Here is an 18,362-nt window from a genome sequence, read left to right on the forward strand (position 1 = left end):
CTGAGCAATGTCTGCAGAGGGGATTCTTCAACACACTAGATACTGATGGATTGGCCAACTTTAATGTTTATGGGGCCTTTATTCCCATCTAGATAGGCAATAGCCTACTTCTGGGCCTCACATCAGTTCTAAGAATGTGCTCTAAAATGCCGACAAAATGGTTATACAGTTAGCTAGATAAGCAGCTGGAATATATTTGGCAGTCCCATAGCCAATGAATGGCATGGGCACCACTGCGCCCCTCTCACAGGGCATTTCAGAGCGCCCTTGTATTCGTCAGTCCCATAGCCAATGAATGGCATGGGCACAACTGCAGCCCTCTCATAAGGCATTTCACAGTGCCATTATATTCATCAGTGCCATAGCCAATGAATGGCATGGGCATCACTGCGGCCCTCTCACAGGGTATTTCACAGCGCCATTATATTTGGTAGTCCCATAGCCAATGAATGACATGGGCACCACTGCGGCCCTCTCACAGGGCATTTCACAGCTCCATTGTCCCAGACTGCTCAGATAGGAGTAATCCTTTAAAAATGTCAGGCCCAACTAAAACTCAGAACTTCTAGGGCATTCTTGGGCAGGAAGCAACTTCAATAACTACATTTCAGGAAACGTCTCGTACAGTTTTCGTTGGAGGTTGTCTGCTCTTACCCTGGTAAAGGTGATCATTGTATAATACAAAGATGTCCGGGTTGGAAGCCAGATCTTATAGGCCTCAGTGTCTCTGCTTGCTGTCCCTCCGTGGGAACACTTTGTTTTACATTTTAGCTTGAAGCTCTTCCTGACCAGGGCAGTCTTATGGCTTGTGAGAGGAGGGAGCCCTGGCATGGCACCACGTTGTTCCCCGGACAGATTTCCTTCTGCGCAGCCTCGGCTTCCATTGAATTGGGCCGACTGCAGCTCCCTGTACAGCCTGGATGATTGGGACCGTCCAGCCATATGCTGTCATTTTACACTAAATATTGCCCTATGTCACTAGAGTGCTGTGATTGTCTGGGATTTCATGCGACTTGATAGGATAAAGTCTAAATCCCTTCTGTGTGTGCGCTTCTGGTCAGCTATTGGCGTCTACGTGTAAGTGTAGGTTAGGGGTGATCGTTCTCACTTCTGCCCCCGTGAGGGCCATTTAGCTGTTGTTCAGTTTATAATGTGGTTTTTGGGGGGAATGTCACAGCTGATCTGTTGCAGGTAGTTCAGCCATGTGTGCATACCATATATTCTTTTATGTAAAACACATATTTTTTTTTAATACAAGATATTGTAGCCACACATCAGCCAATCTCTGTCTCAGACACGCATATGTCTGCCTGTCCATATTACACATGCGGGTCTAGGAGCCGACCGGAACACTTCACGCTGCCTTCATAAAATGAGTATTTGGTATTTCTGCACCCCTTATGTACATTGGGTTACTTACATTTTTTCCACTTGTTTTTCTATTGCATTTTTGACTCCACACAATTGCAGCCTTTTCACTCTTTTACTTTGTAGATGCCGCTGTTTAATTGACCATGGTATCTTAAGAGGTTAAATAGTTGCTCCCAAGAAAACTAGTTATTCCATATTACTTACCGTAGCTTGTTGATTGCTTGAACTCCTAGCAATCCTGAGATGGGGATCTGCAGCTTCATCTTGAAAGAAGCATACGTGTGTGTGCTCGCCCTCTACTCCATTCATTGTCTATGGGACTGCTGGACACTGCGGAGCGCTGCGTGCGGAAGTCCAATGAGTGGAGCCAAGGCAGAGCATGCACACCATTGAGAAAGAAATAATCCTGTGTTCTCAATGGATATATAACTCATAGCACAAGATGGGGTTAATCACACTTTTATTGCTTTGGTGCCCATCCCTTTTACTCTGTGTACATAGGAAGTTATGAAAATGCTGCCGCTGGTCAGAGACTTGTGGACCTGGCTGTAGATGGCTATGTGCCGCTGCTCACATAGATGAGTATTTCTTGGTTATTGTGGCTGGCAATGATTCCACACGGTTCATACCTGCAGCCGGTGCGGAAGCGCTATTGGGAAGTCGCACAGCTTGGGAGCGTTTGGTGCCAAGTAAAATGCTGGGCGGCGTGTCTTACAGTTAGTTGGCTGTACTTGTGATTGTTTTTTGCTGGTAGAGAACCAAGACGACATCTCGGCAGGTGATCAGGGCTGGAGGAATGTGTGTCCTCATTGTCTTACCACCAAGTCTAGGACTGGAACCCCTCCCAGAAAGCTTGTCAGCGACATGGAGTGTGACAGCACCCAGCGCTAAGGAAGCCACGCATCATCATGCTGCCATCATGGCTGGAGACACTTTGGACCTTTTGTCCTTCCAAATCCAAATGTTTTTCTTTTAGTTGTAGAGAGATGAGGTGTCCTGCTGGTAATCACACCTTTAGAAATTGGCCTTCAGCTCGCTGTACTCACCCGACACTCAGGAAGCCTAATCCCTGAGGCCGATGCCTCCATACATGGGGGATTTCTGGCTTCCTTTTGTTCTGTGAACCTTCTGTGGTTTGGCGACGTTGTGAATCACAGAGCCGTCTGCTCAGCAAGTTTCCGTTTTACCCCCCCTCAGATATTTGGAGATCTAGGACTACTGTTTAAGTTCCACAGCTTTCCAAGCTACCCTGGAGGTTTTCTACAGGGCGTATCGGATATGTTTTGCTCCACTCTCCCGATCCAGTCTGGGCCATTTGCACAGATGCCAACAAACCCACAGCAGAATTGTCAGTGAGCGTGTTGAGATACTCCATATGCAAATTGCTGGTATGTCACTCTCCACAAGGAGAAACCGTAGACCTTTGTTGAGATACTCTGTATATTTAATTTCCCAGAGGAGCATTGCATGGCTTGAAAAGGTTGTCCACTACTACGGCAACCCCTTCTTGATCAATATGTTTGACCCCAATGAAATAATAAAGCTTATACTCGCCTCCCGTGCCGGCGCTGTTCCCGCGGTGTGGGCACTAGTTCTCCTGGGACTTCGGTGCTGTTGTTGAGACTCGTGACGCCATTGCCCAATCAACGCTGGCGTCCCTGTCTCCACGTTCGGACAAATCGAACATGAAGAGGAAGTCCGGGCTACAGCAGCAACGATAGCGCTGGAGTCCCGGGAGAGCTAGTGCCGACACCGCGGGAACAGCGCCGTCATGGGAGGTAAGTATAGGCGCCATTATTATATCAGGGATAAGCGAGGGGTATGAGAAGAAATTGTCCAAGTAGTGGACAACGTTTTCGTTTCCTCACATTGGCATACCAGGCTTGGTATGTCACTCTCCACAGGGAGGAACGTTACCCCTGAGATACTCTGCAGGACAGATTCATGCACGCACTGTTTGGACATTTCCCGGTAAAATGACTTTGGGTCTGATCGCAAAGCTCCAAACTGGCATACTGGAAGAGCAGCTGCAGGGAGAGGAAACATGTATTCTGTGAGCTGCCACTTGCTTCCAGGCAAAGTTACCGATCGCTATATGGTGGGAGTGCTGGAATCGCTCGCCGGCAGCATGATTGGCTGCAGCGTTTGTGTGCAGAGCAGGCTTTCAATCAAAGTGCAGGGGAGTGATTTAGCTTTCATTATACATTTAGCGGTGACTACACTCCCCGATGCCTGGAAGTGAGCAGCAGGTAAAATTAAGCCACATTCACACGTTCAGTATTTGTAAGCCAAAGTCAGGAGTGGAACAGTGAGAGGGAAAGTATAATAGAAACATCTGCACCACTTCTGCATTTATCACCCACTCCTGGTTTTGGTTTACAAATACTGAGGTAAAATACTGACCAAATACTGAAGGTGGGAACGTGGCCTTAAACTTCATTTTCACCACTTAGTGACTGACCAAACCAAATTTGTTAATTCTAACATGTCCCTTTTTGTGGCAACAACTGTGGAACGCTTCAACAAATCCCAATGATTTTGAGATTTGTTTTTATTCGTGACACATAATGGTTTATGTTAATTGTAATCTTGGGTCCATATATGTTTTGCATTCATTTATAAAAAAATATCCAGCATTAGAGAAAAAACTTCCAGGAATTTAACCCAGCAGATAGTCGTACCACACATGAAAAGTTAATAAATAACATTTAGGTCATGTCTGCTATACATCACCACCATCTGTAAAATGTTCTTTTATTTTTGGGGGATCTTGGATTTTAAAATTTAGAAGCAAATTTTTTTTTTTTTTTTTGACCTTGTCAACTTTGAAGCAACTTTTGGGGACCTATGTTTTGGAAAACCCCCAAAGTGATACCATTTTATAAACAGTGCCCATCACCATGTTCAAAACAGGTGGTCTAAAGGGAACCTGTCAGCAGGATTGTGCACAGTAAGACAGTGTCAGGTTGGCTCCGTTATACTGATTAAATTGATACTTGGGTTGATGAAATCCGTCTTGTGGTTGTTGTTTAATCTTCAGTTTCAGGTTTGAGTTAATGATATGCTTGTGCTCGGGGGCGGCCTGTGGGGGTCTTTATGTGTTTATCTGTATGGCTGGGGATCTGATTAGCTGTCTATCTGTATGGCTTATGACAGGTCCATGATCCCTCAGTGACCTGCCCCCTAATTTACATACAGAATATACTGTGGTTTGGAAAGGGAAAAAAAAAAAAAGTAAGCATTGATCAGGCAGACACCTTCGCTGTAGCATGATACGGGAATAATATGCATGTTTTCATTTTATTCACACACAGGTTTAAGAACATTTTTTTTCTTTTTCAAACAAAATGTCTCCGGCGCCATTTTGCAAGAGAAAAAAAAAATAGTCTTCATCAAGATGGCGCCTGTGCAGTAGCATCTATCAGAATGCGATAGATGCTACTTCACAGGCGCGGCCACCGGCACCATTTTGTTTGGGAAAAAAATTTCTTAAAACTACCATATTTTTTGGACTCTAACACGCACCGGACCGTAATATGCACCCCAAATTTTGGGGTGGAAAATAGCAGAAAAAAGTTTTTCTTTTATAAGATGGGGGTCCGTCTTATTGTCTGACTTTAAGGTATCTTACCTGAGAGCCGGCGGTGGTACAGCGGGGTCACAGAAGGCAGGGTCCCTTCCTCAGGAAGTCTGTGGTGGCAGAAGTGGGGCAATGCTGCAGTCTCGGGGTGCGATGCTGCGGATCATAGAGCAGGTTCCCTTCAGGATGCCGGCGGCAGAAATGTGGCGACGCCACGGCCCGGTGAGCAGAGCCGTGTGCGTCACCGATTTCCCTCCGGCCATCCTCCAGAAGCTGTGGGCCGCCGGAGGCTTCAAGAAAATGCCCGCTGGAGGCCGCGCGTGCGCAGATTGAGATCTTGGTGGCTATTATCGTGAAGCCTCTGGCTGTCCACGCCTTCAGAAAGATGGCCGCAGGGATACTGGTGATGCACTCTGCTCACCGTGGACACTGGGCTGCGGTGCCGCCACGTTTCTGCCGCCAGCATCCTGAAGAAGGGACCCTGCTCAGGTGCACTCCCCACCGCCGCAGCATTGCCACACATCTGCCGCAACGCCCCGGTAAGCCTGCATTCGCACTATAAGACGCACCCCCTATTTTCCTTCAAAAATTTTTTGGGAAAAAGTATAGTCGAAAAATGCTTATTATCCCCCATATCATGCTACAGCGCAAGCGTCTGATGAATGTGAATTTAAAAAACAACAAAAACATTATATTCAGTGTGTAAAATAGGGGGCAGATCAGTGACTGGTTATAAGCCATACAGATGAATATCTAAGCAGAGTACCACGTAAAGCCCCCTACAGCCCAACCCACAGACCACCCGGGGCACGAGCATATCATTAAGTGAAAACTGCAAATACAGATTAAACAACCACAAGACGGATTTCATCACCCAAGGTAACATTGCAATCAGTATAACGGAGCCGACCTGACACTGTATGTAGGTTACCATGCACAATCCTGCCGACAGGTTCCCTTTAACCTTTTTGTGCTTTTTAGGAATTCATGCTAAGTGACATGAAAGGAAAGTAAAATGTTATTTTTATCACCTAAATGTTGCTAACTTCTGAACAGACCCCTATAGGTGGAAGAACGGTCATATGGCCGTGAATTGAAATGCCAACCATCAGCACCACATAATCATGATCTCAGGGCGCTGATGGGGTTAAAGAGGGAGTCAGCTGACAGCTGCTGCATTTTCACTCAGGGGATGCAATTCTCTTGTATCTCAGGTCAGTAAAAAGATGTATTGGCGGTCACTAAGTGGTTAAATGGAAGAAACAAAATTGCTGCAAGTTTGGTGTGGCCATAAAAATGACCTGGAAAGATTAAACTCCAGCAAAACCCAGAAAAATGGCTGAAATGGATATGAAAAATGAATAGTGGCGTTAAAAACTAAAACTCTTAAAAAAAAAAAATAAAATAAAAAAAATACGCCCATAAATCGACATAAAAAAAGTTATGGCTCTTTGAAGAAGATCATATTTTTCACTTGCGGCTTTTTTATTTTTTGTTTCGCTTGCACAACTATTTGCTATTGGTCTTGAAAAGATGGCAGATGGGTGATTACATGGGGTGGATCCACCAGATCATGGAAATCTAGATGTGCGGATAAATTGTCTGACCACCAAGTGATGGTGCGCCCCTCAAAACGTAAGGGCAAGGTCTCTTTTGATGTTCATTGCTTAATGTGGGGACAGTGAAGGATCCATTGAAGAACCTGGTGATGTTGGAGGGTGGGTGCGGAGATCCTGCCAGCCTCCATAGGTTCGGGTGGGTTGCTCAGGTCCCTACTTCACGTAGCGCAGGTTTTAGTGGCTTGTTTGTCAGGTGATCAGTCAAGTGGTTCGAGAACAGTCAGCGTGTTAATGAGTGACTCCTAGTGATGTAGGAGGTAGAAGAGATGGCCGGAACATCAGATAGGCCAGATAGCTGCAATAAATGTCCCGGATATGTTCAGTCCTCTTTGGAAACACAAGTGATTTTTCTCTTTACTACATATGTAAATTTACAGTATGGATATGGCCTATAGGTGTGTTTTTATGGAAGCCTAAAATTCCATCAGCGAGCCTCTCCACCAACATGCAGGAACTGTTTACATCCTCATGTGGATTGTTTTCTGTTCTTAGATTTTCTGCCAAAACGAGATCTTGGAAAAAGGTTTTCCTTTCTTTCTCCGCCAAGATAGAGGACAGCCTGCTCTTATTTTCGGCTTAACCCCTTCATCCCATGCCATTTTCTGTTTTTGTCGCTCTTTCCAGAGCCATAACTTTTTTTTTTTCTGTCAATATGGCCATGTGGGGGCTTGTTTTTTTTCTATGAGACGAATTGTACTTTTGAACAACCCCATTGGTTTTACCAAATAGTGTACTGGAAAATGGGAAACAAAATCCAAGTGCAGTGAAATTGCAAAAAAAAGTGCAATTCCACAAGTGTGTTTTTTTTTTTTTTTTTCACCAAATGCTAAAACTGACCTGCCATTATGATTCTCCAGGTCATTAAGAGTTCGTGGATACCTAACATGTATAGGTTCTTTTTTAAGTGGTGAAAAAAAAATCTAAAATTAGTTAAAATAAAAATCGCATCATTTTTTGATACCCGTTAACGTCTCCCATTACATTTTTTGTGATCTGAGGTTGTGAGGGCTTATTTTTTGCCTGCCGAGCTGACGTTTTTATTGATACCATTTTGATATGGATACAATGTTTTGATCGCCTTTGTTGCATTTTATTGCAATGCTGCAGCGACAAAAAAGGCATAATTCTGGTGTTTTGACTTTTTTCTCGTTATGTCATTTACCATTCGAATTAATTATTTTTATGTATCGATGGATTGGGTGATTCTGAACGTGGCGATACCAAGTAGGTGTATGTTTTATCTTTTTTAGTTTATATATTTTGAAAAAAAAAAAAAAAATATATATATATATATATATATATATATATATATATATATATATATATATATATATATATATATATATATATATTTATTGTACCTGCTTCAATAATCTCCATGGGAGACTAGACGCTGCGATCATCGCTTGTGCTATAAAGGGTAGGGCTTCAGTGCAGAAATGCTCACTTGCTCTGAACGCCAACCACTGGGTAGCGCTCCAGCTATGACAAACACAGGGGTCTGCTGCAGACCCTGAGTTGTCATTCCAACCCATTGGTGACCCGTGGTCATCTTGCACATGCGCCGATGGGCGAGAATTAGTGACACACTTCCAGCTCAATCATGTTATTGCAGCTGTCAGAGATTAACAGTGCCATTTAACAGGTTAACAGCCGCGGGTGGATAAAATCAGCTGACATGTGCCGGAAAAGATATGGGCTCAGCGCCTGAGCCCACATCAAAGGGGTAGACCCGACATGTGCCGTACATGTACGACGCATGTAGTGAAGGGGTTAAAGGAAATCTGTCAGTACAGTCAACCCTCCTAAGCTGTCTGTATGGGCATGTAGATAATAGAAAGCTGAATAACATGATACCTTGATATCTGATGTCTTATTAAAGAAATTTACATGTTTCTTACATGTGAATGAGCTGTTCAGGGCTGTTGGTCAGACACTGATTTGCTTGAGATTCGGTCTCCAGAGATTATTATAAATGAAAGGGAGCATTACCAGTGTGAGACATGTAACTAACCCAGAACTGGAGAACTGAACCTTGTCTCCTTACAAACACATTTGCTGCAGCTCTCACAGCTCTGCTGTATTACTTCCCTGTCTGCCTGTGAGATGGAAGCTGCAGATGTGTCGGGTATAATCACACATAGCTCTGCAGTGAGATCAGGAGAGCGGCCATGACACATCACACTGGTAATGGCCCCTTTTCATTATAATAATCTCTGGAGGCAGATTGTCATGCAGATCAGTGTCCGGCCCATAGCCTGGAACAGCTCATTTACATATAAGAGAAAGATGTATATCTGGAATAAGACATCGAATCACTGATATCAAGGTATCGTTTTATTTAGCTTCATATCACCTACATGCCCTTATAGAGTGCTTAGGTGGCTATTAAACTGTGTTTTTGTTGTTGTTTTTTTTTTTTTCCTTCTGAAACACCACAGCAGCCTGCAGATTGGACTGTGGATCATCATGTATCACTTTTTTTCCCTATTTTTCAAAATTTCTCACAAGCACTTATGTGTAGTCTAAGAATAGATCTGTGAACATCTGCTTATTGTGAAGATCTGTTCTCTGAGGTGTGTACAAGGGTATAGTTTCCATACAATGGAGGAAACCTAGCAGACCGACTATAAATCTGTGGTCACTGTTTAGGCTGTGTTCACATCTGCATTGGAGGCTGTGTTCACATCTGCATTGGAGGCTGTGTTCACATCTGCATTGGAGGCTGTGTTCACATCTGCATTGGAGGCTGTGTTCACATCTGCATTGGAGGCTGTGTTCACATCTGCATTGGAGGCTGTGTTCACATCTGCATTGGAGGCTGTGTTCACATCTGCATTGGAGGCTGTGTTCACATCTGCATTGGAGGCTGTGTTCACATCTGCATTGGAGGCTGTGTTCACATCTGCATTGGAGGCTGTGTTCACATCTGCATTGGAGGCTGTGTTCACATCTGCATTGGAGGCTGTGTTCACATCTGCATTGGAGGCTGTGTTCACATCTGCATTGGAGGCTGTGTTCACATCTGCATTGGAGGCTGTGTTCACATCTGCATTGGAGGCTGTGTTCACATCTGCATTGGAGGCTGTGTTCACATCTGCATTGGAGGCTGTGTTCACATCTGCATTGGAGGCTGTGTTCACATCTGCATTGGAGGCTGTGTTCACATCTGCATTGGAGGCTGTGTTCACATCTGCATTGGAGGCTGTGTTCACATCTGCATTGGAGGCTGTGTTCACATCTGCATTGGAGGCTGTGTTCACATCTGCATTGGAGGCTGTGTTCACATCTGCATTGGAGGCTGTGTTCACATCTGCATTGGAGGCTGTGTTCACATCTGCATTGGAGGCTGTGTTCACATCTGCATTGGAGGCTGTGTTCACATCTGCATTGGAGGCTGTGTTCACATCTGCATTGGAGGCTGTGTTCACATCTGCATTGGAGGCTGTGTTCACATCTGCATTGGAGGCTGTGTTCACATCTGCATTGGAGGCTGTGTTCACATCTGCATTGGAGGCTGTGTTCACATCTGCATTGGAGGCTGTGTTCACATCTGCATTGGAGGCTGTGTTCACATCTGCATTGGAGGCTGTGTTCACATCTGCATTGGAGGCTGTGTTCACATCTGCATTGGAGGCTCTGTTGCTGATTTTGTGAAGTTCTCTGCAGAATAGCGCAGGATGAGAGAAACTAAACATGCCCCCTTATAGCCATTGGTGTTAATTGAATGTTTTTGATATAAGGCAATGTAACGGGATTCTCAACATAGACATTTCACAATAATATCAACAGAGCCTAACAATAGATCCATGCATTTTATTACTGTAATAAGGTAATATCTCATGTGTTTTGTGCCCAGGAACGGTAAGATATGCCAGCAGAAGCCTGTGGAAGTGAAGGAGAACACGGAGAAGTTCTGTCCAGTGACTATGAACCCGCGGCACACCAGGAAGGCTTTCAAGGTTATGAATGAGCTTCGCAGGTATTGTTTTTGCTTCTAGACACCTGATACCTGCGTTTTTTGCTGCAGATTTTCTGCGTTTTTTTTTTCACCATCCATTACTGTTAATGAGTGAAGAACGCTGAAAGAAGTGACCTGCCCTATTATGCACAAACACATGGAAAGCACAAAATACTGTTGACAAAAAAAAAAGCTGTGTGCATGAGATTTCTAAAATGTCATAGAAAATGCCAAGTGTGAACTGAGCCCCGTACACTGCACAAAGAAGGCTGTGATTGTCGTGGGAGCTCCATTTGTTTGGATTATGGCAGACCAGTACGGATTTCTTTTTTTTTTTTTTTTTTTTTCAACAAATGGGTAAAAGAGAGAATTTGTTGGGGACAGACCCCCCCCCCCCATTACTAACCCCAGGGCTTGATGTCAGCGATAGTTTGTGGAGCTAATGTCAGCAGCTAATTTCCCCGATTGTCAACACCCCAAGGCAATATAGAAGAGCTCAGGCTAAGCGTCAGAATTGACGCATTTAATGAATGCGCTATTTCTGGGGCAGCTGAGGGCTGGTCTTATTAGGTTGGAAAGGGGCCAATATCTATGGACCTTCCCAGCCTAGCAATATCAGCCCGCAGCTGTTTGCTTAGCCTTTGCTGCCAAGACCCATGCGATGACGGTTGAGAGGCCAGATAGTATGTTCATTTGGGGAGTTTAACACGGGGAGTGAAAGTGCAGTTGGAAATGACACAGGAGGGGACATCCTTTGGTCGTCAATGTACATTTTCCATGACCAGCTGGGTCCTGACTTTTTTCCAGGTCACATCCTCCCAGGAAAGCAACGTTGACCCTTTTTGTGTCCTTCCAGGCTATTTGTGAAGCAGGACGGGACTAGGAACTAACTTGTATATTTGAGGTTCAGGTACAAACCTAGTGTAAGAAGTCAGAATACCAGCCGAGTATGGGCGAAATGTAAAGGAAGCCATAAAGATGTATGGTTAATCACTGCTGAAGAAGGTGATGATGAGCGCATTACTGAGAATATGGAAATCATACCTTGTAATGGAGCTTTAAAATGTCATAATATTACTGAGGGTAATTTCCTCTAATTAATGCCATCTTATTACAAGAGCGGTCATGTTGACGCGGAGTTCAGCCGCTTGCTCTCACACACACCCCTCTCTTTGATTTTGGTTCCTAATGTAATTATCCTGTTTGGAGGCTGATGTCTGGGTGTGATTGCAGTGCAGATCTCTGCTCACAGGAATTAAAATGCCTCTCTTCACAAATCTATATGTGTACCTCATTAGAGGTGATGTCAGGGGAAAGTGTATGTAGATTTCTAGAAATTATCAAATGCAGAGAATATTGGGAAATTCGCCATCTTTAATTGTCGGAACTGAAAGTCTGTGTGTGGCCCAAATGTATTCCCAGACAGTAACACAGTTATTAACATTTAATCTGCAGTAGACCTGAACGGTACATAAATGAGGCAGGAAAAGTAGATTTCTGCAGTAATAAACCTGTTCATTAGTATGTTCACATGTGGCATATTTGCTGCATATATGCATACGGAATCTTTGCTTATTTTTGATCCCTGCTGAGCCTTTGCTAAGACACATCATTGTAACATCAATTCTTTCAGCATTTTTGCAGCATCAAAAATGTGTCATGTAAGTAGTGCTTTCCCTGCCACACTTGAAGAATATGTGTGTATTGGTAATAGATGACAATGTACTCGTTTTCAAGAAATATCACATAAATGGATGGTTTACTATATGCAAAACAATATAGGCTCAATATAGAGAGAGAACACCAAAAGCACCGACAACAGTTTTTATAGTCCAAAATATCAAAAATACTTTATTATAATAAAATGTTAGACAGATTTAGGGGGAACATAGGAGAACATGCAGCAATGCGGCACGAAAGTGCCCAATGAGAGCAGTGGACAGCACATCAATCATGTATGTAAACAGAAAATTCCATCATAGATAGCCATAATGGATAGCATAGGGAAACATATGACTAAAAACATACCAAGATGTGCACACCAGCCACCGCACCATCCACAGCTGACCCCGACGCGCGTTTCGGATTAAATTTATAGTCTATAAATGATTGCGCACATGTAACTACGGCACGCACCCTGAGGAAGGTTTCAAACTGTGCTCTTCTTCAGGCTAGAATCCACTGAAATGTGGCTCCTTCACTAACCTCTGTAGCCCCAGCAGCAGCTCACATGTTATGGCTCCTGTAAGAAGGGGGGGAAATAATGAAAACATTTAATCGCCATGTAGTGGAGGGGTAAAAAGAGCAGAAATAGTATATTTACACAGAACCCAAAAGCCACATGAAAATCTGCTTAAGGGTCCCTTTCCACTTGCGAGGAAAACGGACGCGTGCAATCCGATAAAAAATCGGATTGCACTCGGACCAATGTTAGTTAATAGGTGTCTTTTGATTTGCGATTTTTTTCTCAGCCGAAATCGGACTGAGAAAAATCTGGATCGGCTGAGAAAAAAATCGCAGCATGCTGCGTATTGCTGCGATTCTCGGACGAGACTCGCCAATGCAAGTCAATGGGTGCGAGAAAAAAATCGCACAGCACTCGCACCATGCGAGTTCTGTCCGATTTTTACGCACCGGTGTCCTTTGAAAAGCCGGTAATTCAGCGCGGTGTACAGTAAAATCACACTGACAGGTTAGAATAGACTAGATATATACACATAGAATGTGTCTATATACATATATATATGTCAGTGAGACACCTATATATGTATATTTATATTTAATGCAGCACTAGATAGCATTAAAGCCGCTAATTCAATTGCCGGCTTCTCATTTCTCCTGCACAAACCCGACAGGATATGAGACATGATTACATACAGTAAACCATCTCATATCCCCTTTTTTTTTGCATATTCCACACTACTAATGTTAGTAGTGTGTATGTGCAAAATTTCAGCGCTGTAGCTGCTGAAATAAAGGGTTAAATGGCGGAAAAAATTGGCGTGGGCTCCCGCGCAATTTTCTCCGCCAGAATGGTAAAGCCAGTGACTGAGGGCAGATATTAATAGCCAGGAGAGGGTCCATGGTTATTGGCCCCCCCGTGGCTAAAAACAACTGCCCCCAGCCACCCCAGAAAAGGCACATCTGGAAGATGCGCCTATTCTGGCACTTGGCCACTCTCTTCCCACTCCCTGTAGCGGTGGGATATGGGGTAATGAAGGGTTAATGCCACCTTGCTATTGTAAGGTGACATTAAGCCAGATTAATAATGGAGAGGCGTCAATTATGACACCTATCCATTATTAATCCAATTGTAGGAAAGGGTTAAAAAACACACACACACATGATTTAAAAGTATTTTAATGAAAAAAACACAGCGGTTGTTGTAATAATTTATTGTACTCTCAGTCCATCAGGAACACCCTCGCTTGGAAAAATAATAAACGCACAAGATACATACCTTCTGCTGTCAGATCAGGTCCCACGAAGTAATCCATCTGAAGGGGTTAACTAATATTACAGGCAGAGCTGCGATAATCCACTCGCTCTGCCTGTAATCCCCGGGTGCTGAAAGGAAAGCAGTGATCTGTACTTACATTCAGTTGCGGTGATGCGCCCCTGCTGGATGTTCTCATGAACTGCAGACTGGGAACTTTTTCCCACGCTACAGGTCATATGAGGACATCCACCAGGGGGCGCATCACCGCGACTGAAGGAAATGTAGGTCATTGACCTACATTTCCTTCAGTCGCGGTGATGCGCCCCCTGGTGGATGTCCTCATATGACCTGTAGCGTGGGAAAAAGTTCCCAGGCTGCAGTTCATGAGAACATCCAGCAGGGGCGCATCACCGCAACTGAATGTAAGTACAGATCCTGCTTTCCTTTCAGCACCCGGGGATTACAGGCACGAGCGAGTGGATTATCGCAGCTCTGCCTGTAATATTAGTTAACCCCTTCAGATGGATTACTTCGTGGGACCTGATCTGACAGCAGAAGGTATGTATCTTGTGCGTTTATTATTTTTCCAAGCGAGGGTGTTCCTGATGGACTGAGAGTACAATAAATTATTACAACAACCGCTGTGTTTTTTTCATTAAAATACTTTTAAATCATGTGTGTGTGTGTGTGTTTTTTAACCCTTTCCTACAATTGGATTAATAATGGATAGGTGACATAATTGACGCCTCTCCATTATTAATCTGGCTTAATGTCACCTTACAATAGCAAGGTGGCATTAACCCTTCATTACCCCATATCCCACCGCTACAGGGAGTGGGAAGAGAGTGGCCAAGTGCCAGAATAGGCGCATCTTCCAGATGTGCCTTTTCTGGGGTGGCTGGGGGCAGTTGTTTGTAGCCACGGGGGGGCCAATAACCATGGACCCTCTCCTGGCTATTAATATCTGCCCTCAGTCACTGGCTTTACCGCTCTGGCGGAGAAAATTGCGCGGGAGCCCACGCCAATTTTTTCCGCGAGTTAACCCTTAAATTTAATAGCTACAGCACCCAAATTTTGCACGTACACACTACTAACATTAGTAGTGTGGAATATGCAAAAAAAAAAGGGGATATGAGATGGTTTACTGTATGTAAACCATGTCTCATATCATGTCGGGTTTGTGAAGGAGAAATTAAAAGCCGGCAATTGAATTAGCGGCTTTTAAGCTATCTAGCGCTGCATTAAATATAAATCTAGATATATAGGTGTCTCACTGACATATATATATGTATATATACCTATTCTATGTGTATATATCAACTCTATTCTAACCTGTCAGTGTGATTTTACTGTACACCGCGCTGAATTGCCGGCTTTTCAAAGGACACCGGTACGTACAAATCGGACAGTAATACGGATGTCATACGGATGATGCGATTATAAAAAACGGATGATGCGATTAAAAATCGCATTGTACTCGCATGACACTCGCATGAAAATCGCATACGTTCCATCCGTTTTTTCGGTCCAGATTACGGACCGTTTTTTATCTCGCAAGTGGAAAGGGACCCTTAACACGATTTCTGTGAGGGGAAAAAAAACCTAAACTGCACATGGTGGGTTTTTTTTTTTTTTTTTTCCCCCTTTTTTTGCACATGCAAAATGGGAATTCTTGAGGCTTTTGTGCTTAAACAAAAAAAAGTCCCAAATTTGACTGTTGAAGCATAAAAGGTCCCATAAACAAAAACCTCACTAATAAAAGGCACCCACAAACAGCCTTTTTTCAAGCATTTTTTATATGAATTTTTCATCCAGAAATTCCACATATGCAATTTGTCGTTGTTTTGGTGAGGTTTATATCCAGTAAAATCTACATAAGAAAAAAGAACGAAAAGTGCGTGTGATGCTCTAAGGGTAAATTTAGGCAAACCTGCCGAGTTTTCCAAACGGGAGACTCTTCAGGAATTGTCAGTGTTTTTTGTCCTGATGACTTTACTTTTTTTTTTCCTTGGGACTCTTTTACTTTTTCCAGTGCTTTTATTTTTTAACTTCATTAAACAATAAAGAAATCCCTAGCTGTATCTGAAATGAAAACTCATAAAGACATCCTGGTGTCTCTTGAGCCTTCTGATTGCCTTGTATTGTAAAGTACAGACGTCTTCTGAGTGGAAGATTACTGAAGAATGGCCGGGTCGTTACTTTTAGCTGCTGGGGGTACATGCCCTTAGGGTGGATACAGTTTCTCCGTTTTTGGAGCCAAGCTCAGCAGCGATACCAATATATTAGCCTTTATACATTTGTTCTGGACCCACTCCTTGTTTTGGCCCAAAATGTTGCATGATCATTATGTGTGACTCCATCCTGAGTGGCCATACACTGTGTGGCTGTGGGCTGCTCGTGTTCTGAGGAATGCGTGGCCAAACTGCAGTTCATATTTCTGTGGCTTGTAAACACCCTTTCATGCCATATTTCTTCTCTGTGATTGACGGTCCTGGCCCATCTGCCTCTGTGTAATCATTACAGAGCTGCTTGTTCTTGGCAGTTTGGTCACCATCCATGTCTTTTCTACACCGCCATGTTGGTGGCTCTCTTTTAATATGTATCATATGTAGCTGTGCATGAACTATATTGATGTGGTATTTATTACTGTTCCCTGTTCTTATTCTTCACAGTCAGAACCTGCTATGTGATGTGACGATTGTAGCGGAAGATGTGGAGATAGCCGCTCACAAGGTGGTTCTGGCCGCGTGCAGTCCGTACTTCCATGCTATGTTTACAGGTACTTCCCATTCTCTCTTCTTCTGAGTGGTGTGTTAGAGGATCGACCTCCGTTATTGCATTAGTAGCTTCCTACTGGTGATTAGCTTTTCTATCTAAAATAGGATTCCATTTCTTTCCCTTTATGACCGGCTTCCTGTGCCTGTCCAGGAGTGGCTTCAGTGTTTTCTTTCTCTAGACGCCCAGTCAGCCTTCACAGGAATTAGGTGGAAGAATCTGGACACCACTTACCCAGTCTCCTGTGTTCTATATCTTATAGCCTTGATTTTATTGTGCTGCTCATAGAATGGTTGTCCTTCACTATTTATTGTCAGAGCACTTTTTTTTTTGTATGGTCGTAGTTACACCTTGTACTTTGCTAAACTACTGATTTTTTTTTTTTTTTTTTTTTCCCTACATCTGCCTCTTTCCATGTGCCCTGTTCCGAGCTGCTAGCTGTGCTGGAGCTGATCTGTGCATGTTACATAGTCGGGCATTTAAATAAAGGGCTATGGTTGCAGTGCCCCTATAGTATCTGCTGATCAATGAGAGAATTTGATGCTGGACCTCAGATTATTATTGGTCCAGATTTGTGTTGGTTTTTTGTTTTAGAAATCCTCTTTTAACTTGCATAATACATAAAAGAAACATCCTGCATCCTGGGAAGTTCTACGAAGGACCATAAAACCACTACTATGATTCGGACGATAACGGTTTAATACCTGACTCGATAAGCTGGCCAGTTTATTCTTGAATTCCCAGTAACCAAAAATCAGCTCCACACCTGTATACAGGTACTGTGCAGTATTGCAGCTTGCCCCATCCACCTCAGTGGCGCTTAGCTGCAATACCAGATGCAGCCTATAGACAGGTGTGGCGCTCTCAGGAAAATATTCATGCTTTTCTAATCCTAAACAATCATTTTCTGCCAACAGTTATGTACACACAGGACATTGCAGATATGCATTGCAAAGGGGAAATTTGCATTGAAAATACACACTTGGCAGCCAGTGAGGTTACACTGTGGTCATAGCTGGGATGCCCACAGGAAATAATGGGCATCTGCCCGGTGTGCAGATGGCCAGCTACCCTAATCCTTCTGTTACCTTGGTGGGAATAAGGTCTGATGCATTTGTGACCTTGTGTAAAAGCACTTCCCGTTTTATTGGAGGAGAGGGAGAGCTGTAATTACTATTGCAAGTCATGACTCATTAGTGCGGGGCCACAACGTGTCCCATTAGTGCTAAGGTGGATGTGAACTGTGGTCAGAAATGTCCCAGTACGTGGAGTCAGATACTGAATGAGTCTTGCCATGACATCGCAGCTGTGGCCCCCTACTCGCCTTTGCTCTGGCTGATGCGTCACGTGAATAGAAGCGGACCCTGCACAGTAAAGCGATAACATGGCTGGGTTATACCCGAGCCCCAGGCTACTGCTGGAATGCCCTAACACATGACATTATCAGGAGCTTCGTGTGCATTGACTATAAGGATGTTAATGGCTGTGTAATTTAATCTATCAGCATGACGTTCATTGGAACTCTGGTGACCTGCTTCTTTCCCGCATCCTTCTCCTATTTCTCACCCGGTCCTGGGATACTGCCTATGATGTGGGATCTAACGAGAATGAATATTC

General features: G+C 43.8%; 1 protein-coding gene across 3 annotated transcripts in view; it reads left to right on the plus strand.

Annotated features, from left to right (window-relative positions):
- KLHL2 (kelch like family member 2) overlaps positions 1 to 18,362 on the plus strand; it is a 146,757-nt gene that overhangs the window by 3,192 nt on the left and 125,203 nt on the right. For 2 of the 3 annotated variants that reach the window (XM_077279459.1, XM_077279460.1), the window contains exons 2-3: positions 10,430 to 10,552; positions 16,643 to 16,749. In XM_077279459.1, coding sequence (XP_077135574.1) covers positions 10,430 to 10,552; positions 16,643 to 16,749 — 230 coding nt within the window. The remainder of the gene's footprint in view (positions 1 to 10,429; positions 10,553 to 16,642; positions 16,750 to 18,362) is intronic. The other variant, XM_077279461.1, reaches the window with a different exon arrangement.

Source organism: Ranitomeya variabilis, chromosome 1 (genome assembly GCF_051348905.1).
Source record: "Ranitomeya variabilis isolate aRanVar5 chromosome 1, aRanVar5.hap1, whole genome shotgun sequence".
NCBI classification, from domain to species: Eukaryota; Metazoa; Chordata; class Amphibia; order Anura; family Dendrobatidae; genus Ranitomeya; species Ranitomeya variabilis.